The sequence below is a fragment of the Schistocerca serialis genome, chromosome 4 (genome assembly GCF_023864345.2).
Source record: "Schistocerca serialis cubense isolate TAMUIC-IGC-003099 chromosome 4, iqSchSeri2.2, whole genome shotgun sequence".
Lineage (NCBI taxonomy): Eukaryota > Metazoa > Arthropoda > Insecta > Orthoptera > Acrididae > Schistocerca > Schistocerca serialis.
Genome location: NC_064641.1, coordinates 906,417,048 through 906,441,613, shown reverse-complemented (window position 1 = coordinate 906,441,613; position 24,566 = coordinate 906,417,048). Strand labels below are relative to the sequence as shown.

General features: G+C 38.6%; 1 protein-coding gene across 1 annotated transcript in view; it reads left to right on the top strand.

Annotated features, from left to right (window-relative positions):
* The window catches only part of LOC126473582 (PHD finger protein 21A-like), a 116,493-nt gene extending 99,861 nt beyond the window's left edge, over positions 1-16,632 (top strand). Inside the window, exons 5-10 of the mRNA XM_050100727.1 lie at positions 8,089-8,366; positions 9,900-10,024; positions 10,286-10,398; positions 10,590-10,986; positions 12,116-12,304; positions 15,713-16,632. Of these exons, the coding sequence (XP_049956684.1) occupies positions 8,089-8,366; positions 9,900-10,024; positions 10,286-10,398; positions 10,590-10,986; positions 12,116-12,304; positions 15,713-15,786 (1,176 nt within the window). The 3' untranslated portion in view covers positions 15,787-16,632. The remainder of the gene's footprint in view (positions 1-8,088; positions 8,367-9,899; positions 10,025-10,285; positions 10,399-10,589; positions 10,987-12,115; positions 12,305-15,712) is intronic.
* The last annotated feature ends 7,934 nt before the right edge of the window (positions 16,633-24,566 follow it).

Genomic DNA, 24,566 nt, shown 5'->3' with positions numbered 1-24,566 from the left:
TACCTCTATTTGGACATTACGGATAGTCAGTGGTAAAGTGTGAAACTGAAGTTTGAAGAACAGTTTTTCGCATTAATTTGGTGCGTTTCCAAGGGTACAAGCAGATAAAGGCATATTACATACAGTCAGCAGATCAGCTGATTTATATTTTAATTGTATACTATGAATGAAATATTGATAAGTTTTTGATTTATTACTGTTACCATGATTTGCTTCCTCATTTATTATTTCGTAGAAATTGTAGACAAATATGTAATCTTTTAAAGAAAATGAGGCGAACTAGTCTTCGTGCCATTCTGCAGTACAATGGATGGCTGGCGACGACGGCGAGAAATTACCGTATAAACGAGGTGTGGGCAAGTCTTGCACGTTTAAGGGACGTACCATCTCAGCAATACTGTATCAGTTCATATGCCACGTGTTCGTTGCTCGTTTCTGTCGACATTGTTGTCAAAAATAGCACTGATCGCTTTTCCCACTTTCTATACTAACGAAATATTTCAAACCAATGCAAATTTCACAAATAAGTCTGACTTTTTTTAAAAAAATGTTCATTTAAAAACGAAAAATTGTAGCGCTGCTGCTATGCCTAATTTGCCGATTCTTTCACTCTGTTATAAGTGAAAATAAGGCAACTGATGATATAGAGACCAAATAAATACCGTTAAATAGTGGTTATTTAGAACTAAAATACGGGTATCGGTTTTAACCGGTCAGTTTTTTCCTTCCCTTCCTGGACTTCGATGTTTTCCGCGAAGCGACGGCACCATTGAGGGAAGACACGCGTTATCTATGAGGAAGCTGCTGTCATGTCGTGGATTTGCTGTTATTGCTGACTCTCTATAAGCGCAACTTGGGCAGCCGTAAGGGCGATATGACGATCGTGAAATAAAAGGTAGTGGAACGCCTATTTTGAACTTAATGCCCATTACGGTTTGATGTATTGAGCTATGAATGTGTTGACTACTTCAGGGACTCTCTCTCTCTCTCTCTCTCTCTCTCTCTCTCTCTCTCTCTCTCTCTCTCTCTCTCTCTTTCCGCGGGGAGGGGGGGGGGGGGGGGGGGCGACACGAAACACGAAATTGGTACTGCAGAAAGACCAGAGGTATGCAATGATTTAAAAAAAAAAAAAAAAAAAAAAAAAAAAAAAAAAAAAAAAAAAAAAAAAAAAAAAAAACTATGCTTTTCCGATAATTTTGGTTACATTTACGTTAAACTTGGCATACCTTCAAAAGAAAATAAGTGTAACCTTGAAGCACTAACATTATTTTCTACACGTAACTCAGTGACGGAGCACAAAAGTTGCGTTAAAATAGGCGCCTAATCCACAAGATAAGTTGTGACTCTTCCAAACTGTTTTTAAGTTCCCGATTCGCATATCGCGAAGAGCACTGCAGTTTCTTGATTTGTTCTCAAATATAAACATTTTTTTATTATTATTGTTCCGGTTGTTTACCTCCCTTAACTGTTGGGTTGGTTTATGTGTTAACCACTCCCGGATGTTAATACTTCGTTTTTAAATGCATAAAAAGCTTCCACCTCAGTTACCACACATTTTCCGAGAAGTCATTTTGCAAAATGTTTCAGCAACCGTCTACATTTGAATCTGATTGAGAACGGCTAGGCCAGCGCTACATGGCTCATAAGCCCCAAACCAACGCACTCTTCCTTCATACTTCACAGAGAAGTCAGTATGTTTGGCGTTCATGCGTATAATAGGCAGTGTCCGCCCCAGCCCGTCGTGCATCATCGCCAAATGTAGACGTTTTCGTCCGTGGAGAGAATTTTTTTTTTCCAAAATTAGGTAGATTTAATTATGTAGATTTGCGGGAAAAACTAGTCGAGGATTAATTATTTTTTCTTACCTTTGAATTACTTCCTTCTCAGACATCTAGCCTTATGTACAGAGTGGTATTCGCTGTTGTTAAGTGTCTGTGGACTTGGTGTGAAGTATAAGAAACGACGAAATCGTGATAATCTGCATGAACACGTGTTTGGCACACAGTCCATTTGTTTGCTATTTTGTTTCGCGTGGAAAACAATTTATTGGTTGTTCAGGTGAAATGATATTTACAGTAACGTACATCAAAATCAATTACGAAACACTATATACTGACACTTTTCCAGAATAATGGCGAGAACGTGTCATGTGCAGGAACGCTTGCATTGGGTTAATCAAACTGGTATCGTACCCTACTTGATTGAATTAATACCCCTGAAGCTGCCTGTCGCACAGTTTCCTAATTGGTCTGCTAGAAACCACTCCTTTCCTCTTGTCTCTGTTAGTTTTAATCAACGCACCGTCTCTAGTGCGGTGTTGGTCGTTCCTCGTTTGGAACACCCAAAGCTTGGTAAGGAAATTATGATCTTTCTAGTAACATGTATAAAGTTTACTACTTTATTACTTGAAACTCCATGAACCCCGATAGCCGTTTCTTGTACATGATGATTCATGTTTGTATGTACAGCACACAAGGAGAAAGTTATTGTGCTACGATGAGTGTGCATAAAAATATTTAAGCTTGTTGGCCATTTCTGAGAGTGCTCAGTTATTGGCTGGCGGGACAGCTTGAAACAACGAAGCACTGAAAATATATACGTAATAAATATGTTGGGCGGTGGAAATATACATTAACTTTTATAAAACATTCTATATAACATGCGAATTTTTTTGGTTACAGAGAGAAGTTCTTATTTCGCTTGTTGGAATTTGTTGATATGGGTTTATTTATCGATTGTCATATTTATTTCGAAGTTGAAGTTGTGCTAAAACTTACTTGATTGAATTTTTCAGCTGTGGTTGTGGGTTTTTCCAATTCCACAGTATCTTTTAAGCATGCCGCACATACGCTGATCAGCCAGAACGCTATGACCACCGACCGACAATCGATATAAACCAGCCACCTGGCGACGAGTGACTGCTAGTCAGACACACGCACGGTGCATGTAGTATCATTGAGCGTGCTGTCAGTATGTAGGATGGAGAAGGCGCACGATCTATCTGAGAGTGAATTGTGATGGCCCGGGGGCTTGAGACGAGCATTTGGGAAACTGCCCGACTTGTCGAATGTTCGACGAATGCTGTGGTGTCTTCAACACTTGGCGAAACCGAGGTGAATCCACGTCGAGATGTCGTGGGGTTTCGACGGCCACCACCCCTCATTACAGATGTCTGACGTCGTAGGCTGGGCAGACCGGTAGAGCAGGACAGTCGGCGAACTAACATCAGACTTGAAAGCGGGCACAGTATTGTGTCTGAACTCCCAGTGCACCGAACACTCGGAACGATGAGCCCCCGCAGCCGACGATCTATGCGCGTGCCAATGTTAACACCGCGACATTAGCAGCTAGGACCGAACCGGGCACTTGACCATCGGCACTGGACGTAGACGTAGCGGCAGAGCGTTGCATGGTCTGATAACTCTAGATACCTTCATCATGCCGATCGGAGGGCGCGAATTCGTTGTCTTTGAGGGGAACGGCTTCTGACGCCCGTACTGCGGCGGAGACAAGCTGGCGGCGGCTCCATCATGATGTGGGGAACATTCTTGTAGGCGTCCATGGGTTCATTGGAGCCTGTGCAAGGCACCATGGCCGCCAAGGAGCATCGCACACTGGTTGCAGACCACGTACACCCCTTCGTGACAGTCATATTTTCCGATGGCAGTGGTATTTTTCAACAAGAGAATGCTCCATGTCACAAGACCAGGAGTGTGGTGGAGTGGTTCGAGGAGCACAGCGGCGAGTTCCAGTTGATGCACTTCCCCCCCTCCCCCCCCCCCCCACTCGCCAGATCTGAACACGATCGAACGCATCTCGGATGTGATTGATCGCGATGTCAGAGCTCACACCCCACCCCCCGCCCCACCCCACCCCCAAAAAAAAAAATCCTGCGACCATCCACGAACTCATTTCTTCATACCACGACGCGTTATAGCTGTTATCCGTGCCGAAGCTGGGCATACCTGCCATGTGGTAGGTGGTCATTAAGTTCTGCCTGATCAGTGTGTTCGTGTTCGTGTTTTGTAATGGAGACGCTGCTGTCACTACTTCTAGAGTATTTCCTGGCAGCAGAGTAGCAGATCCAAGTGTAGTAGCAGATCCAAGTGTGTTAACTTGCGTTTTCACTAAATAGCGTGAGCCTGGTACAGTGTTCAGCAGTCATACTTCGTCTGAACGTGCGAATGAAGAAACTGGATGAAGTAGAAGAAATTATTCAGTTGGCCGAACGTAATTCAAATGGCTCTGAGAACTATGGGACTTAACTTCTGAGGTCATCAGTCCCCTAGGACTTAGAACTAATTAAACCTAACTAACCTAAGGACATCACACACATCCATGCCCGAGGCAGGATTCGAACCTGCGACCGTAGCGGTCGCGCGGTTCCAGACTGTAGCGCCTAGAACCGCTCGGCCACAGCGGCCGGCTCGAACGTAGTCCTTCAACGAACACACGCAGAATTTCCTACGGCTCTCGGTACAAGAATGTGGCATACATTAGGCATGCACGGTCTCTGTGATGTTACTTACGGCGGATTCAACATCGTCCAGAAGATATCCGAATGGAATTTCGTCGTTGGCTACTTGCAGATCGCAGAGTAACCACATTGGGGCCTAACACTGTCTACTAGTGAAGCCACTTTCACTCGTAACGGTACCAATAACAGGCGTAACTCAAATCGGTGGCCCAACGGAAACCAACATGCTTCTATGGAGAGACATTTCCAAGAACACTTGTTTGTCTATCATATCGCGACACTCATTTATACAATCAGTTGATTTGGCTCTTTTGTTACCGCATCGTCTTACGGGGCCCAGTCAAGACTTTCTTGAAAACTAGCTTCCAGCATTATTGGAAGAGGTTCATTTGACGAGCATCGGTATATTCTTCCAGCACGACAGAACCTTTGGACTTTCCAGTCATCATCTGACACTTCGTCTAAAACTGACATTCCCCAGAAGATGGTTCGCGGTTACAGGTTATTTGGCCACAAAGTTCCCTGGGCCTTATCCCTTTAGAGTTTATCAATGTGAGGATGGTTGAAAGGCGAAGTCTGCAAATGGAAAGCAAACACGAGAGACGAGTTGACCGTTATGATAATGCAATATTGCTGTCCCCCATGAAAGAACGCCAAGACGATCTCAGAAGAGCTTCACATCGCGTTGTCAAGAGAAATCGAAAGTGCGTTGATGTCGGAGGTTTAATTTATGAAACTCAACAGTAACTTGGTCTTTGCTTTAAACTTCCTATGAGTGTGTGTTTGGGTTACATTCTAACAGCTGTATCTATGTAATTAATAAAAATTGGTTACCTGTTTTTATGGAATACTTTATTCGAATTAGTTTGTACTACCACAGCCTAAAATATGTTAATCCTTATTGAGATGAGAAGTTCAAACATACACCGAAGGAAATTATAAAGAAAAGCTTATTAATTTACGCTGTATGTGAACAAGACAGTAAAGAAACTGAATGAAGGCGAAGTAACTGAAGTCCAGGCTGCTGGTTGACGTGGTTCTGCCCTGCATCCAAAAAACAGCAGAGGTATGCGAACATTTTACATATTAGCCAAGCGGACCCATTCTCTTGCCGGGTTGCAGAATCAATAACGTCTCACAAGCCCCGTTTGTGTTCTACAAAATGAGGCTTTGCCCACATATCAGCGCGAAACAGAAAATGTTTTCGTTCAAGTAAAGCTTATTTAGCTGTTTGATGGTGTTAACACACTTTTTCCTATATTTATTTTCGTAGCAGACTGCTGGTAGTTACATGTACCTTTCAGATATTTGTGACCAGCGATTACGTATTCCGATTGGCTCTTCTGTATACGAAAGTCTGTTATGTTACCACCTGTTACATTGCAGTTACTAATAGCGTCATTCCAGGCGCTTTTAAAATTTTCCGAGGGCGTAGATGGCACGGTTGCGGAGAAAAGGTGCGACATAGGACTTGGTGCATACTCAAGGCATCCCCATTTCAAAGTGAGGCACATTTGTCAAAGACTACAGCAGTATCCATATCATTAACGGTATAGACACGTGTTTGGAAAGCAACGAAAAACTATTGTAATTCGTTATTTTTATGTGAATCCATTTGTTTCGTATTCAGATGCAGTTTGATCGTTCCAGAGATCCAGCTTGGTTTCATCTGACGGGTACTGGAATCCCGAAGTCTTGACATCAGAAACGAAAAAGCTGATTTCTCTTTTATGGGCATTACGCAGTGATGTAACGTAAGCCTTGTCATTATCATCTCCTAACGCTGGGGATATCCGCGGGGGCTATAAAAACTGCTCGATTTTTAAATCTTAAAATGCCTCGGACCACAATCACCAAAAATACAAAGAGATAGTACCACTGTGCTTTCGTAAAATCGTAAGAGCGCCTAAAGTACTCATATAAAGTTAATACAAAAATCTGTAATACCACTTCTGACAGTAAAGGAATTATCTTCGATTTGGAGACAGCTGTAAAAGTAAATGAAAGAAAAGAACAGCTGGAGTAGTGAAATCCAGTCTTCATAGTGTGTCGACTGCCTGTCCTTGAAGTATTTGACTGTCATGTAGCGCATCGTAAAATGTTTTACGGAAGATACCAAAGTGCATTAATTAATATCTTCACAGGCTGTAAGAAAGCACCAGCCTGAATAACCCACGTCAACTCGTTGTGATAATGGAGTTAGAAATTTATGCAGCAATTAAATAAGTGCAATTATACAAGTTTGTGAGGCTGCTCGAACTGAATGATGAAGAATTGAAAATTTTTCCGAATGGTACTACGTGTGAAAATATTAACATTTGTGAGCTACTCTAAACGTCGCAGCAGTATTTCGTCGAAGTATCCGTTGATGGGCGGCGCTCCGGGTAGCGGCGGCTGACGCGTGCGCGTTGTCTTAATGTTTCTGCTGTTCGTCGCTTGGAGCGCCCGCAACAGAACACGTGATACTCGTAGCGGTCGTTTTGACACGAAGCGCAGCGCCGTCATGTACTGCAGGCGGCCGATACTGCAAACTTGTGAACGGGCACCGACATACTCACCACCCGGCGCTTATTCCAGATTAATACGTACATACCTATAGCGAAGAATCAGACTTGTACTTACTGAATGACGAAAATCAAATATTATCGGTGTCTGCCAGGCTCTGCTCTTGTTATTGCGTAAGCTTTGATGTAATGAGCGAGTGTATGTCCGCCTTTAATCTATTTCACGTTTTGGAACCCATCCATAGAAAGATTATCAGATTTGTTGTTTTCCAAGCAATCATTTACATCGTAAATACACAGGCATACAGAAACATGAACCACAAGGTACATAACTAAATACATAAAAACAGAGACTGAACTGAGGCATAAAATGATTTATTATATACTAGTAGAAACAAGTACATGAAAACACACACCTAGACTGATATCTTCCCCGCTCATACACTACAATGTAACATTTCGACTATTTCTACTTGTACGTTGAGAAAAGTGTCAGCCTCTCTGTGTAGCACAGTGAGTGCGACATTGGCTGCAATAAAGTTAAAAAAAAAGTATATTGCAAAATGCATTACTCTGTAGTATTGTCTTCAGTGAGAAATGCATTTTATAGTTAGTCAGATTCATTCTGACAGTTAAAGACTATGTTATAACTATGATCTATGTGACACTTTTAAAAACTTTACTGTGTGAATTCGTGTTGTTCTCTCATGTATTTTGTAACTTGCATCTGCTACGTAACTGCTAGTTTTGTACTGTCAGACCACCCAAGCCAAGTAAACAAAGCTCAAGTTTTCATTCGGATTTGAGACCAGCAGCATTATTTCAATGTGTGTGTGCACCCTAACTTGCAAACAATTCTTGCAGCTTGTAGTTCAACATCTGTTAAACACTTCTGTAGTTTCACTGGGATGTTAATTTGCAGCACTAAAGATATATGTTAGTGGTGTTGCATGAATATTTCCTATCCCTCCCACGTTTTCAGTCCTTTCCTGAGACTGTCCACTCCTTCACTCCTCCTTTAACCACACTTCAAGGGCGCATGAGTCTGAGTATGTGTTACAAAATACTTAAACGTTATACTGTTAATCTTTCTTTTTCTTCTTACAGAAACAACTAATTCAGCGACTAAGGAAAGAGTTAGAAGCAAATTCAACAAACAGCACATTGAACAACAAAAGCACTGTTAAATGTGCTGAGAAAGATAATGATATTGAAATCATACAAACTAATAACAGCAGTAGTTCCAGCGCTGGTGGGATTGTTAGCACAGTAAACACAAAAAGCAGTATTACCACAGTCTCCAAAGATGCAAATAAAACACAAAATGGAATTATTTACATTAGTGCAGTAGATGGTTCAGGAAATGGTTCTTCAGATGAAGTAAGGTGTGTTTGTGTAACTAATGTTCTAGTTAACATGTATTCACATCTCTCTCTTAAATAATGAAATTATAGAAATCCATTAGCAAATGATTCTTAATATTGTCAATTATTATTTTGCTGTGTAACTAATTTCTTTAGATGTACCCAGTTTGTGAGACTATCTTTTATAGGTTTTTTAACAGTTTAGTGAGATTATATGCCAGTAATGTAACCTTTCCATAAATGTAAAAACATGTCACCATTATAAAAGTTACAATGAAATATAACGAAGAAACGATTACATATAAAAATCTTCATGTTAACAAAAATTAACTATGTATGTTAAAGCACTTTTTCCGACAATGAAAGATGCGCTGCCTTGGATTAATGATGATGGTCGGTGTTTCAGGTGTTTTCCCATATCCCACTAGGTGAATAATACCTGACTGGTAACAAAGTCTTGTGTCAGTTACAGGATTTGCAAATATTTCAAAAGCTTTTGCTCACTTTTACATGAGTAACACTACCCGCAAACAAATAAACAAACAAAAAGTTGCAGTACACACATTCAATCCCAGGGGTTAATCGGGTGGTGACAGGAAGGGCATCTGGCCACCCTTCAAACCAACCGCAGTGAATAAATCTGTCTCTGTGACATATTTTGTGGACCTTTCTCCAGAGGGAAGTCCTCGTTTTTAGCTTTTTCTCCTTCCATCAATTGTGCTTAACGTGTCGTCGGTTTTAACATCTTTCATTTATTAGTATTCTATGGTTATGACACGGGTGCTTATGACTTCAGTTCTTTTTGCACCCTAAAACAAAACCTAATTCAAACCAGCTCAACCTACATCGCATTGCTGAGACCATTTAGAGCTGACCAGAAGTAGTAGAAGATCTCTTTCTCTAGAATCTAAGTCAGGCCACAATCCAGCAATCTTGATTCATGTTTTCTTTCCATGGCTCTATTGAATTATTAAAAGTAGATTTTAAAATAGTTCCCTCAACAAGGCCATAGTGGATCCTCTCTCAGTTCTTATACAACCTTGGTGATGTAATATTTCCATGATTGATACTACCACCATTCCTTTGAAAATAGAGAGAAAGATTACTAGCTAAGTGTTACCTTTTTCATATGGAGAGGTTTTGAACTGCATTTAACTGTCAATGTTAAATTTAATTTTGAAGCTAGACTTAAAACAAATGCCAGTAGTAGACAGAAATTTAACTTCCTTCCCTTATGTTGTAATGAACCTTTTCCAGAAAAACTTACCAGACAGATTTTGCACCCTACTGCTTAGGGATGGGATAAAACCAGGATCAAATCCTCATTTACTGACAATCAAACTTTTGTAACATCTATGAGCTCTAATAAAAAGTGTCAAAACATCTTTGTACAGTAGTACAGTAAATTGGTCTCACATGTTATTTACTTTAAATGACTATTTAGCGCCAGATATTATGAGGGTACATTAATAATCACCAAGAGACAATGTTTACAAATTTGTAGTCTGGTGTTCTGATTTGTCATGTCGTTCATGGGCTTCTTACTTATTGCAGATTATCAGCAGCTTCCTCACCTTCTTCTTCCCCTTCTTCAAGTTCCTCAGATGATGAAAGAGAAATACAAGAGTCTTTGGCTGCAGAAATTTCTCAAGAGAAAATAGCATTTCTACAGGCTGTCGGTATGTTGTTTTCCTGTCACAATTGCTTCAGATTTCTCGAAATATGAACTTCATTTATCATCATGTTCTTCATCTTTTGTCATTCATGGTCACAAAAATGATTATTTGTGTAACTGTGTCCAAATAAAAGATTGTTTTGTTTGGGTGCCAGATGGTTTCACTTCTTTTATTTTTGGAAGATCTTCATTTGCCTTGTAAATACGTAGATCTCTTCGTAATGAATATGTTCTTGTATTATATATTTTTCTTTTACTTTTCCAGGACTCATAACTCGTGAAATTCTCTCAGACCTACAGAACCGCAGAGTCGAAAGAAAGCGTCGTAGCACTGCAAATCATACCCAGTTCGTATATGGAAGTCACTGGGATGTTTCGGTAAGATTCATGAATGTTGCTGTTGATTTTTGTCCCCCTTTAAGTTGTTGTTCTTCAGTAACAGCAATTCCTTCTTAATAAAAGCAGAGTGTAATATTATTATTAAATTAGCCACTTTTAGTATTCTTTGTTACTGTTCAATATTAGAAATATTTAATTTTACTCACTGTTCCTCTTTCTTTTAACTACAGAAACGGAAGAAGAATGGTTATCTCTTATCCACATCGCCACAAATAAAAACAAAAAGGAAGCCTCAAGTACATCAAAAGCAGCAACACCAAAAAGATAAACATCAAGTATTGTTTGCTGAAAATGATAGAATTGTTATGCCTGTAACCTCTGCACTAGAAAAGATGACACCAGTTTCTTCTTCAGTATCGCAATCTTCCGTAACTCGGCACACAGCTTCAGACAAGACTAATGCATCAGTGTATCAGATCACTCCTAAAGAAATCTCAAGATCGCTGCTACGTACTTCTGGGACAAACTTGCCAAAAACTTCGTTACGTCTCGCAAGTCTTCCAGCATCTCTGACTATAGAAAGAGTGAATAGTCCACCCCATGTTTGCATCATCTGTGGATCTACTGGTAAGATGTTTTACTATGTTTCTTTCAAGATTGGACCATTTTCGGAGGGTACATGGTCATGTACCAATTAATGTAAAGTCCAAAAATGTAGAGTAATATTCTTCAAATGGTGGATGCATTTGAAAATAAGAAAACAAATCATCTTTTAATGACATGAATGTCAGACAGAGTCTGAAGACAAATTTCTCTTAATGAAACTTTGTGTAGCTATGTATATGTTACCAGAGATTACAACTGGAGTTTTTATATTTCTTTCCAAATTTTCATTTGTTTAATTAGACATTTCCAATGAATGCACCTGATTAAATACATCTCACTAGACGTTGTCAGTTCAGTTTTGCAGACTATTCTTGTAATTAATATGTCTTGATTCAAGTGTATTATTAGCTGACTGGAATATATGCTGATGATGGAAGAGAGATGAGAAATATTCAAAAACAAAAAAAGGCCTCATTTAATCTGATAATTATTTCAAGTAGTGCACCAACCTGCAGGAACTCTATCAGAGAAGCTATTGTGTAAAAACTACTTTGAGACATGAGTTATACCCATACCCATAGCAGTAAAGGGCTACAATGAAATGTGCACTAGTATCCTTCATTGTAGGCATTCACCACACTGTAATTTAATAAGCTGTTTATGTAAAATACTACTGTAATATCAGTTACTTTAGTCATTAAAGGCAATGTCAACGGAGGAAGTTGTGAAAGCGTGGGCTACCTTTTAAACCTAACACAGTAAGGGAATGGAGACAAATTTATCCGGGTGAGATGTCTGTCTGGGGGGAAAAAAAAATCCCAGCAGACAGAGCTTCTGTCAGATCAGCAGCAAAATATTTCTGCAGTCGTGATAGTAATGATCTACGCTGCTGTTGGTATTCAACATATAATACTGGTTTACGAAACAGTTCTTTTGTTCATCCATAAGAATGCATTTCTGTCTCCATTGTAATGTGTACTGCTCTCACGGCTGATCATGGATTTACCTGCAGTGAGTTAACTATCTCATCTTTGTATTCGAAGTTGAGGAGTTGAAAGACAGAAATTATGTATCTGCACAGCTAGAATGTGTTAATTGTCAAGCTAAATATATTTTACACCTATACTTATAATTTTTCTCCTTATTGCAGGAATGCTCTCTTCGTGTAAGAACTGCAGTGCATACTTCCATCCTTCCTGTTCAAAAGAAGCTTCATGTTGTCCAAAGTGCAACACAGATCAAGGCAGCAGCTACATAGAAGCCAAGAAAGGATCGAATGAGCCACCAAACGGACTTATTATACAGCAAACGACAGTTCCACTGCAGGCTAGTTTCTCAGGTGAATACTGTAGTAATAGTGGCAGTGCTGGTACAAAATTATTGTTTCTATGTTACAATGAACTCTGTAGATAATTTTGTATGTGGATTCCTGCAATTTCTGCTTAAAATAAGAGCTTGGTTGGTTATCACAAGAGTTGTTAGCTGGAGTAAATGACTATAAAAACCAAAATATTTTTATCAGAAATTTAAAAAATTGCTATGCATAATGTTTGTTGTTTCCTAACTGCACTGAAACTTAATCTGAAAGTTTTTATGGCAGAATTGTACATCAGCAATTAATAACTTGTCGTTACACTGATAAGTAACCACAAGTAGTGAGAAAAAACATAATAATTTTTTAATATTACATCAGATTGTTTGGCTTTCTGTGATGATTAGTTGCAAAGATATACACCTTATATTATATGAACTTTAGTGATTTTGAAATACCTCTCTGTCATTTAAAATGCAATATTCAAAGCTATCTTCTGTCCGTAGTCCCGCAGGCAGCTGTGTTTGACCTGTAACAACCACAAGTATTAAATGCACTTAGAGATTTTGAATCAATGGCTGGAAAATCAGTTCTCAGCTGCAAGAGGTCTCTAATACATATGTTCATCATGCTTTTAAATAGCTTTGTTTCATGACAAGCAAGCCTGCATCATTAGGGATGGTGGCACTAGGTTGCAAAACAGTATACAATCACTTGGGATATAATGTATCAACATTCACTGTTTATGACTGGTTCTCAAAAAGGGAATATTATTCCCAGGAACCAAAAGACAAATATTTGAAGTATAATTAGGAGGATTTAGTGCTTAGGAATCCAAATAATTGGTACAAAATGAGAGAAGTTTCATAACAGGTGTCAATTGAATTGAAGAGAAAAAAAAAAAAAAAAACCCTCACATGGAATATATCCTAAAATAATGTTAAAGTGTTTGAACAAGTAGGACGAATGGATGATACTGAACACATACAAAAGAAGGGCCGCACAAATGATCACAGGTTTGATTGGCTCACAGGAAACGTCCATAGAAATGCTATAAAACCTTTATTGGCAGATACTTGAAGATAGACATTTATTACCCTGAGAAGGGTTACTTAAATAGTTTCAAAAACCAGTATTATGTGAAGAATCTTTGGGCTCCGTCAACCATTATAATGTTTTTCTTTCTTTGTGGGTTTAGCCCTGCTGACAAAGCTACAGCTCAGGTTCAACAAAGACATGAGGAAGAACTAGCCAGGCTTTTATATGGAATGAGTTTGGAACATTATATTAAATTTAAATCACAAATGGTGGATCAGGATTTGAACCCAGCTCCTTTAAAATATGAGTCAATTACTTTATCACTGGGCCACTTCAATCAAAAGGGTGGTTCGATGGATGGATGGATGAAAAGAAATAAGGAAGGAAGGAAGATTAGTTTATAACATAAAAGTGGGGAAGTACTGCTGAACTGGGAAATGACGAGAAAGGAAATACACTTTCATTCAATTGAGAGAAACCATAGAGATTTAAATATGGATGGCTGGACATGGACTTGAGCCCAAACCTTTGCCTCACTCAAATAGCATGTGGAATGTGAAATAATAAGAGCGAAACTATACCACCTGTAGAAGCCTTGCAATCAAACTGAACACAGAGCTACAACAGTGTTATTAATTTGAAATTCCAAAAATGGTTCAAGTGGCTCTGAGCACTATGGGACTTAACATCTGTGGTCATCAGTCCCCTAGAACTTGGAACTACTTAAACCTAACTAACCTAAGGACATCACACACATCCATGCCCGAGGCAGGATTCGAACCTGCGACCGTAGCAGTCGCGCGGTTCCGGACTGAGCGCCTAGAACCGCTAGACCACCGCGGCCGGCTTGAAATTCCAGGTTATTTAAAAATTGAAGAAGGATCTCCAAGGTTTGTCTCATTGAGGTCATTAAATATGGTGCATTACGTAACTGCAGTCTGTTTGCCAACATTTACTTAGTGGCATGCATCACAATACAATTCGTAATCTCAAAAACATTAATTACTCACCTTAACAGAAGTGCTTGTGGGGTGTTGCGTGACATGATTGCTTCCACACGTTTGTGATGGGCAATGCGCTCCTCTTCTTCCTTCTTTAGTCGTTCATCCATGTCTCAGATGGCTGGGGAACATGTATTTATTTGCTGGAATGTGAATCATAAATATCAAAACACCTATCACCGTGAAAAGCTCTAGCAGTCATTACACTGCTGTAGTGAAGGCAAACACATCACAGTAAGGATGTGTGGACTGGAGTAATATAAAATCCACTCATGTCTCTGGTCAGCAGCAGTGATTCTCGTGTGATGAGCAGGAATAGTACTATGTTACTGATGAGTTCATATCTCCTGTCATTGTGTTTGACTGGTTTATAAGAGATGTGTTGCCAGAATCAATGGACACTCTACATCTTATTGCTGCATCTGACCGCTTTCAATGCTTGCAAACATATTTATGAGAGGGACCATAACTGTTGTTATTGAGGTTGAGGTCCTGTACCATTGCCAGCTCTCTCCTTTCATATGGTATTATTGAACTCATTATTGCATGAAATTGCACTTGAAACTTAGGTGGATCTGGTCGCTATGGTGCTAGATATTGGTCTCATTGTATAACAGGCACTAGTATATTCAAGATGGCACAGGAGAAATTTTCTGAGCTAATGTAATGTATACATGAGACTGTCAGTTTACACTTCAAACAATTCCTCTGAGCATTACCTTGTTCCTTACGTGAATAACATGTTAGTTTGCACTTAAGACCATTGGTTCCAAATCTTGATATTCTTTTTTGTAGGGTACATTCGCAGATGGAGAGCATAGCTAGTTCGGATATGTCTCTGCATATGTTTTGTAAATGGTATTTTCCTTTATGTAAGTTGAGAGTGCTTAATGGTCTGAAAGTTTTTAACATAGAGCACTTGTAGACTGTACAGTATATATATATGTGTGCATGTGTATAAAATGGTTTAAAAAAATCGGATAAAAACACGAGGAATAAAATTTATTTCAGAACGTAGAGCCTTGAAAGAACGTTTAGCGCACGTTAACAGCAGACTAAAGTCAGAAAAAAACTTAATGGAAAAAAGAGCTGCAGAATTAACTATATCATTGGAGGTAAGATCATGAGCAGATTGTGGTGGCAGATATTCTTAACAGTGTTAATGATGAGATGGAGAATTATTTCAAGAATTAATGGTTCTAGCTGCCTTGTGTGAGAGAGGGGCGAAAAAAAATAGTCAAAAGTATGATATTTATCCTTGCCTGTCATACTCCATGTACCTACTTTTTCTGAAGCCGGAAGGGAGACAGGTTGTCGAATTTTTATCATCACACTTATGTATTTGTCCTCACTTGCTTTACAATGCTAAATGAATTAATTACTTGTGTTTTTCCAGGCCCAAGCATCGCAAAAAAAAGTAATCCTCCAGTCAGAAGAAGTTATTCGAAACAAGATACAAGTGATCAATAATTTTATAAGTGTAATAAAGACAACTCGATCAGTTGCAGCAAAAGACAAAAGTTAATGAAGTGCATCCACAGTTATAACTTTTACAATGTGCAAGGATTTTCTGTGATGACGCTGTAATTTGTGTGAACAGTGATGCAGTAATCCAGTTTTTATACTGGATTTTCTCAGGAAATGTGGAACAGATTTCTCACTATGTGAGAAGCAAGCAGAAATAATTGCACCAGTCGATTCTTTTAGCAGATTAAAAGAATTAATGGGACCACTTTTAATTTTCGACACATTTGTTGTGTTAACTTGCTTCTGTTTGTTTCTCTTAGTGTATTATTTGTAGTGTTATTGTTAGTTACTTTTGCATTTTTTCCTTTGGCCCTAAAAGACATGAATGGTTTATATAGCTTAATGTTATTTATTAACTTTTTTGCTCATTTGTTTAAAGTAAAATAAAGAAAGTGACAGCTATTGGGAATGGAAATACTCAAAGATAACAAAAATAAATTTCCACATATTTCTTTTTTTGCAATGGAAATTATTTTATAAGCAAGACTGTAAAAGATTCCTTTTTATAATAAACCTGCTTAGGTTACTTACATACATCTGAATTATGTGATGACTAACAAAATCTGCGAAAATAATATGAGCAATAAATGTATGTTTTGTATATATCTGTAATTCAGTGAATCTGTAAAGGTTATTTATTGAGAAATGTGATATTAACCTCATTAAATTACAGTGGGGGAATGCACCAATATAATGCTGCCTGCATCAAACTGAAAATCTGTATTTTAATTGCTGCTGTTATTGTTATGCTTACAGCCAGCTGAATAAAGCATATTTATCACTAGAAAATGTGTCTATGTAAAAGTTTCTCAGGAACTTATTTACCCCTTTGAACTGGTTTGCTACAGGTTTAACTCAAGAATATTATGTGTTATCTGGACTGAAATGTGCCAACAAGCAATTAGAAATTTATTTTAATCTTAAGTAATTATTTGTAAGTCTCCCAGAAACAGTACAATAGTTGCTGTAAATGACACTATGGTTTTCATGGCACTATGCACAAAGATAGAAAATAAATATTGAAAGCTAGCCAGTACAGTGAAAAATGTAAATGTATTATAGGTTTGCAATGGAGTACATCTTGTTTGTTTTACATAGCACTCCCAGGGACATAATTACATCATGGTTATACAGCAGATGCTTCTAAATAAAGTTCCTGTACAAACATATGGCAGGGGTTATTTTTCTTCTTTTGTGTTTGGTTCTTCTCGTGCAGTGCATATTTCAACATACTCCCTGTTGTCCCACCTTCCTAAACTTCAATGTCAAGGCAGATTTACCTTTTCAAACTTGTCTGCATCTTTTCTGCATATTTGATGATCTGCATCGTGTCGTGTTACAGCCCGACAACTTTGATGTCATTTCTCACTCCTGCGTTATATATGTTGGGCTCAGTTTTTTAGTGCACTTGGATTCTGTGTGTAGATTGTATTGTGAACCTCCTCCCAATAAATCATGTCAGAAATTATACATAATCATTTGCTACTTGAACTGCACACTTCAAATAATGTGTTCATTGCCATTGCTACCTCTACATTCGTATCTTACACACAGACTTGATGTTCTTTTGATGAAAAGTTTTGCAGTCCATATCAGTGTGTGATATTTAATAGCAACCTTTGTTTACTTGGAGTAGTTCTACATACTTACCAAAATAAGAAGCCAAACATTCGAAATGTTATGAAGTATCCAACAAGTTATGAGTTTAGTTTCTTCTATGTTTCTCTTATATAATAAATTAACTGACATAAGTGTCACTGATCCCCCCCCCCCCCCCCACTCCTCTTTGGTGTGGAGGGGGGGGGGGGGGAAAGAGAGAGAGAGAGAGAGAGAGAGAGAGAGAGGGGGGGGGGGTTGAGATAAGGTGTAAGATTATCTTAAGTGTGGCATAAATTAATGCAGTATTTCTCATCTTCAAATAATTTTAGTTCCTATTAAAATTCAGTCTCATTTGTTCCTTTTTCTTCATGTTTCTCCTTTATTTTCTTTTGGCCACTTCAAATCCATATTTTAACCACGTCTACTCTGAACTGCTGCTAATTTCACCATTTTTCTTCTGAAAACATTTCTTTCTGCTGTTCCTTCTTTAGCACAGAACATTTCTAAATTTTGTTTAAATTATTTAAATTATTGGACCCAGCTTACAGTTTCTTAGCTTAAAGGTACTTGAAAATCTATTTGTTAGCTCATTGTCAATCATTTATGTCCAACAGTATCAGTCACCTGTTACTTCTTGTTTTGTTATTTTTGTCACTCCTCAATTTATGAGCTTCTGTGTTTATTAGATATAAAAGTCTCATCACAAGTGTTCCCTCCAGGTCTTGTAGTCAGCCCAGTTTGTGCCTATTATTATTCTGTACATAAAGAGAAAATATTTACTTCTTTAAGTTTCTGAGAGTTCTTATTCAAGAGGATTTTGTGCTTATATTCAGAATAAGCACCACTAAAAATCTATGCATTTTCCTTTGCTGCACTGTATTGCAGAATTGATTTTCTTCTTCTGTCATTTTGCAGGATTTCATGACTATAAATTGAAACTGAGATTATTTGTGAAATTGCAACTGTACATACTGCAAATGGCACATTCCTTCGTCTATGGTTGTCTCAAGTGTAATAATGAGAGCACTTGCTTTGGAGGCAACACGACTGAAAACGAAAAAGAAAAAAAAGAGAGAGAAAAAGAAAAAACGCATACATATAAATGAGATAGTTGAAACAAAAGGTTAACCAGTGCAGTATTGTGTACTTGTGCTCTTAGTTGGCCATTTCCTGTCAATTATGTGAATGTTGAATCAAACTTGATCACATTCTATTTCAAGAAGGCTGTAGATATGCACACAGCAAGAAAGTATGTTTTGAAATAACAAGAAGTTGCATTAACTCAAATTTGAAAATAGAACTGTTTGCCCTTTTGTGCTGAATGCCCATTTTCAAAACTATTTTGTTGGCTTCACCTTTGTACTTGCATTTTATTCTAAGAAGCAGAATACATGTACTTGATTTATATTTGTAAAATGGATTGAGAGATTAACCTCAGTTATGGTATTTTATTTTAGTGTGGTTGTCAGTAATACTGTTATCAAGAATCTAGAAATAATGCTATTGAAATGCAGGACCACATTTTGTTGAGTAGTTGAGACCAGTGGTAGCATTGATCTGCCTGAAGTTAATTATGCTTCTAATAGTTATTGAAGAGCGTTTCCCCTCTAAGAACCTGTTTTGTTATTTCTCAGAAGTGGCACATTGGCAGATAAACAAAACACACTTTTTGTTGTTCTTATTAAAGTAATTACAAACTCTCACAAGTAGTCTTTCAAATGTGGTATTTATTTGTATCGCAAGAAAACTTTGCTGTATTTGCATAGATGAATCAATATGAAAATGGGTATAAAATTTTTATTTTCAGGAATTTTAATAACTTTTAGTACAGAGGTACTTACACGCTTAAAATTCATCACATTTCTTTTGCTTCTATTTAACATAGTTTGTTGTAAACTGTCATTTTTAACAAACTTCTTCCTTATGCCAAAAGTGCAATAATCTCGGTATTGTTAATAAAAATGGTAAAATAAGCATGCATCATTTTCCTGCAGAATCTTGCCCAAAGATTTTGTCAAATATGAAAATTATCAAATAAATACATTCTCTCTCTCTCTCTCTCTCTCTCTCTCTCTCTCTCTCTCTCTCTCTCTCTCTCTCTCTCTCTCTGAACTAGTTCCATATTCCAGAAGCAAAACAAAACATTGGTCTTTCATACAGACGAACTGACAGTGTTTGTATGTATGATAGGTTCCTTCAATTATTTGGTTGAAATGATTGGTATTTGTAGAGTTTACTTGCTTAAAAATCTGTTAGAAATTGGAATACAGGTGATAAGACTGTTGAATTTGGAGACTGCCTTTAGACAACACCATCTACTGTATATCCTGGAGATCAAAGATACTGCTACCAGTCTCCTGTAGTTACCATTCTCTATTAACAGTGTACCAACCACAATGAACTGCATCAGTAATTGTGAATGGTAAAACTTAATTTTTGAGTTACAGAGAGGCACATTTAAAAGTAGACTATTAGATATTACACAGTTTGCACAGGTAAAAGAGAAAGAAATGGCTGGACACTGAGTGAGTGACTTAATGGGATGGAAACATTAATAAATGCAAATGATTGTACTGCATGTAGCATGGAAGAGAATCCAGTAGGCAAGTTCAAAACAATGGAAAATCCATAATGGAATAAGAATCGTGATATGCTTCCAGAACGAATTTTCATTCTACAGCAGTGTGTGTGCTGATTTGAGACTTCATGACAGATCAAAATTGTGTGCCAGACTGGAGCTTGAACCTAGGACCTTTGCATTTTGTGGGCAAGTGCTCTACCTACTGAGCTATCCAAGCATGACTCCTCACCTGCCCTAACATCGTGGCACAGTGTGCTTGGTGAAAGGGTTAGCTGCAATCTGTAATAAAAACTGAATGAATGGATCAACGATGAACTTGAAAAAGTGTCGTGGGACTTTTGCCTTGAACAAATACAATGACCAATAATGAACAAAATGAGATTTAAAACAAAACAACTTCACTCCAGTACTTCATTTCCTAACTTCCAAACTTCCCAGAATTTTTTGTGCTTGGATCACACTGTCAGTATAATACAGGAAAGCAAAGTTCCTAGGTTTGACTCCCAGTCTGGCACACAGTTTTCATTTGCTGGGAAATTTCAGTAACAATGTGAATAGCTCTTATCATTCCATTCGTTAGTGTAGGTTAGACTGTCAGTGAAGGGCACCTCGAGTTTCTGCTGCTAATAAGCTGAGTACACTGTTCATTTGTTGCAAATTTTTATGAGCATCAAACAGGAATGACTTCAGTAATTGATAGGAACTGTGATCATTGTGTACAGATGAGAGCCGAGTTGCTGACCCTTCACTCACAGCTGGTGGTGGTGTTGGCTTCAGTCACACAGCTTGAGGCTGCTGCCAAGGGGCGTCACTGTAGAGGGCCGGACGAGGGATGTGAGGGATTTCGAGCATGTCCCTCAATCGGTCCACTGCTGTAGCTGCCCTGGGTACTGCTTGCACTGAGGTTGATCCCTCACCCATGGTAGAGTGAGAAATCAGTCCAAAGTCTTTGGATTGGAGGAAATTCTCTCTGGTTTCGGGTGGCTAGCGGAAATGGTAAAGACTGCCAGTCTCGCTTGCAAGATGAAAGCGGAGCTCACCATCTGCAGCATCATTGATAGAACTGACAGTGGTCCTTTGGTGCAAAGCTGAGTGGAGGGTCAGAATCAGAGGCTCAGGTGGTTCTGTGACTGTGTAGGCTGCAGATTCCTTGACTTGGGCCATCAGGTGGTGGGTTTCCAGGTTCCGCTTAATAGGTCAGGAGTCCACTACACACAGAAAGCACCTACACAGGTAGCAGGGGCTCTGTGGAAGGGACTGGGCGGTCTTTTAGGTTAGAGGGTATCAGGAAATCACAGAAAGGGCATCCATATGAAAGTGGCAGGTGAAGCGCACTGAAGTAGTTGTAGCAACAATTAGTGTTGTAGTTATAAATTGTCGTAGCTGTGTTGGGAAAGAACCAGAAATCCATGCCCTAATAGAAAGCACAGAAGCTCAAATAGTTATAGGTATGGAAAGCTGGCTAAAGCCAGAAATAAGTTCAGTTAAAATTTTTTTGTGACAACCTAACAGTGTTCTGAAAGAATAGATTACATACAGTTGATGCTGGAGTATTGATAGATGTGAGATGTAGTCTACCTTGTAGTGAAATTGAAGTAGGTAGTTCCTGCGAAGTAGTATGCGTAGAAGTTATACTTGACAACTGGACTAAATTATTAATTGGATCATTTTACCAACCCCCGACTCAGAAGATATAGTTGCTGAACAGTTCAAAGAAAACTTGAGTCTCATTTCAAATAGGTACCCCACTAATACAATTATAGTCATTGGGACCTTCAATCTACCCTCGATATGCTGGAAAAATTTACATTTAAAGCCGGTGGCAGGCATAAAACGGCATCCAAAATTGTACTGAATGCTTTCTCAGAAAATTGTGACCACAAGGTAATTGCTGTTAGGCTGAATATGGTAACACTCACAACCATCAAAAAGAAACGCAAAGTGCATCTGTTTAAAAAAGCTGATAAAAATGCTCTTAATGCCTTTTTAAGAGACAGTCTCCTCTCCTTTTGATCTAATCACGTAGGTGTAGAAAAGGTGTGGAATGATTTCAAAGAGATAGTATCGATGGCAATTAAGAGATATGTGCCACATAAGTTAATAAGTGATGTTACTGATCCCCCATGGTACACAAAATGGGTCAGATCGCTGTTGCAGAACCAGCGATAAAAGCGTGAGACATTTAAAAGAACGCAAAATCCCCAAGACTGGCAAAGTTCTGCAGAAGTCTGAAATATAGTGCGTACTTCAATGCGAGATGCTTTTAATAATTTCCACTATGAAAGTCCGTCTAGGAATCTGTCAGAAAACCCAGAGAGATTCTGGTCATACATAAAGCACACCAGCGGCAAGACACAATCAATACCATCACTGTGCAATAATGGTGAAGTCACTGATGATAGTGCCACTAAAGCAGAGTTATTAAACACTGTTTTCCAAAACTCCTTCACCAAAGAAGTCGAAGTAAATATTCCTGAATTCCAATCAAGAACAGCTGCAAAGAGAAATTATAGAAGTTGATATCCCCAGTGTACCAAAGCAGTTTAAATCACTTAATAAAGGCAAGGCCTCCGGCCCATATTTTGTATACCAGTCAGGTTCTTTTCAGAGTATGCTGATGCAATAGCTCCATATTTAACGATTATATATAAATGCTTGCTCACAGAAAGATCCGTATCTAAAGACTGGAAAATTGCTTAAGTCACACCAATACCCAAAAAGGGAAGTATGATTAATCTGCTGAATTACAGGCCCATATCACTAATGTTGATTTGCAGTAGGGTTTTGGAACATATACTGTGTTCAAACATTACGAATTACGTCGTAGAAAATGATTTGACACATAGTCAGCACGTATTCAGAAAATATCGTTCTTGTGAAACAAAACTAGATCTTTATTCTCGTGAAGTAATGAGTGCTATCGGCAGGGGATGTCAGACTGATTCCATATTTTTAGATGTCCAGAAGGCTTTAGACAACATTCCTCACAAGCATCTTCTAACCAAACTGCGTGCCTATGGAATATCGCCTCAGTTGTGTGGCTGGATTCGTGATTTCATGTCAGAAAGGTCACAGTTTGTAATATAGACAGAAAGTCTTGGAGTAAAAAAGAAGTAATATCCAGTGTTCCCCAAGGAAGTGTTATAGGCCCTCTGTTGTTCCTGATCTATATTAACAACGTAGGAGACAATCTGAGTAGCCCTCTTGGATTGTTTGCAGACGCTGCTCTCATTTACCATCTTGTAAAGTCATCAGATGACCAAAACGAATTGCAAAATGATTTAGATAAGATCTCCTTATGGTGCGAAAATGGCAGTTGACCCTGAATAAATAAAAGTGTGAAGTTCTTCACACGAGCACTAAAAGAAATCCATTAAATTTTGATTATGCGACAAGTCACACAAATCTGAAGGCTGTGAATTCTACTAAATACTTAGGGAATAAAATTACAAATAACCAAAATTGGGACAATCGTATAGATAATGTTGTTGGTAGAGCAAACCAAAGACTGTGATGCACTGGCAGAACACTTGGAAGGTGCAACAAGTCTGCTGAAGAAACTGTTTACAACATGCTTGTATGCCCTATTCTGTAGTACTGCTGTGCTGTGTGTGACCCGCATCAGGTGGGACTGATGGATGTCATCGAAAAAGTTCAGAGACAGGCAGGTTGTTTTGCATTATTGCAAAATAGGGGAGATACTGCCACAGACATGATACGTGACTTGGAGTGGCAATCATTAAAACAAAGGCATTTTACGTTGTGATGGGATCTTCTCATGAAATTTAAATCACCAGTTTTCTCCTCAGATTGCCAAAATGTTCTGTTGGCACCCACCTACATAGGGAGAAATGATTGTCATGGTAAAATAAGAGAAATCAGGGCTCGCACAGAAAAAGTTAAGTGCCTGTTTTCCCCGCTCGCTGTTTGAGAGTGGAACGGTAGAGAGACGGCTTGAAGGCAATTCATTGAACCCTCTGCCAGGCACTTTATTGTGAGCACTGGAAAAATGATTGTTTAAAGCCTCTGCATGTGCTGTAATTAATCTAAATTTGTCCTCATGACCCCCACGTCAGTGATACATAGGGGGGGAGTATATTCAAAGGATCAACATTTCAAGCCTGTTCTTGAAACTTTGCAAGTAGGCTAACTTGTGGCCATTGGTGCTGCCGTTCTCTGCATGTATTGAATATACCCTGTTAACAGAGTCCCGGTAATCCGAACGTTCGGTTAATCAAAACGTGAAAAATGTTAATCTAAGTGTGGGAAACTGTGTGGTAAACTGCTGTACATACACACTATTTTAATTTACACAGTACAGTAAACATGTATTAGAAAAATTGGCAAAAAACATTAGGTTTAAACAATGCATAACAATGAAAGAAAAGCTGTCAAACTTACTAAAATACAGCAGACATTTTATCCCTACTTTTTGTTGTTGTTGTTGTTGGTGGTGGTGGTGGTGGTGGTGGTGGTGGTGGTCTTCAGTCCTGAGACTGGTTTGATGCAGCTCTCCATGCTACTCTATCCTGTGCAAGCTTCT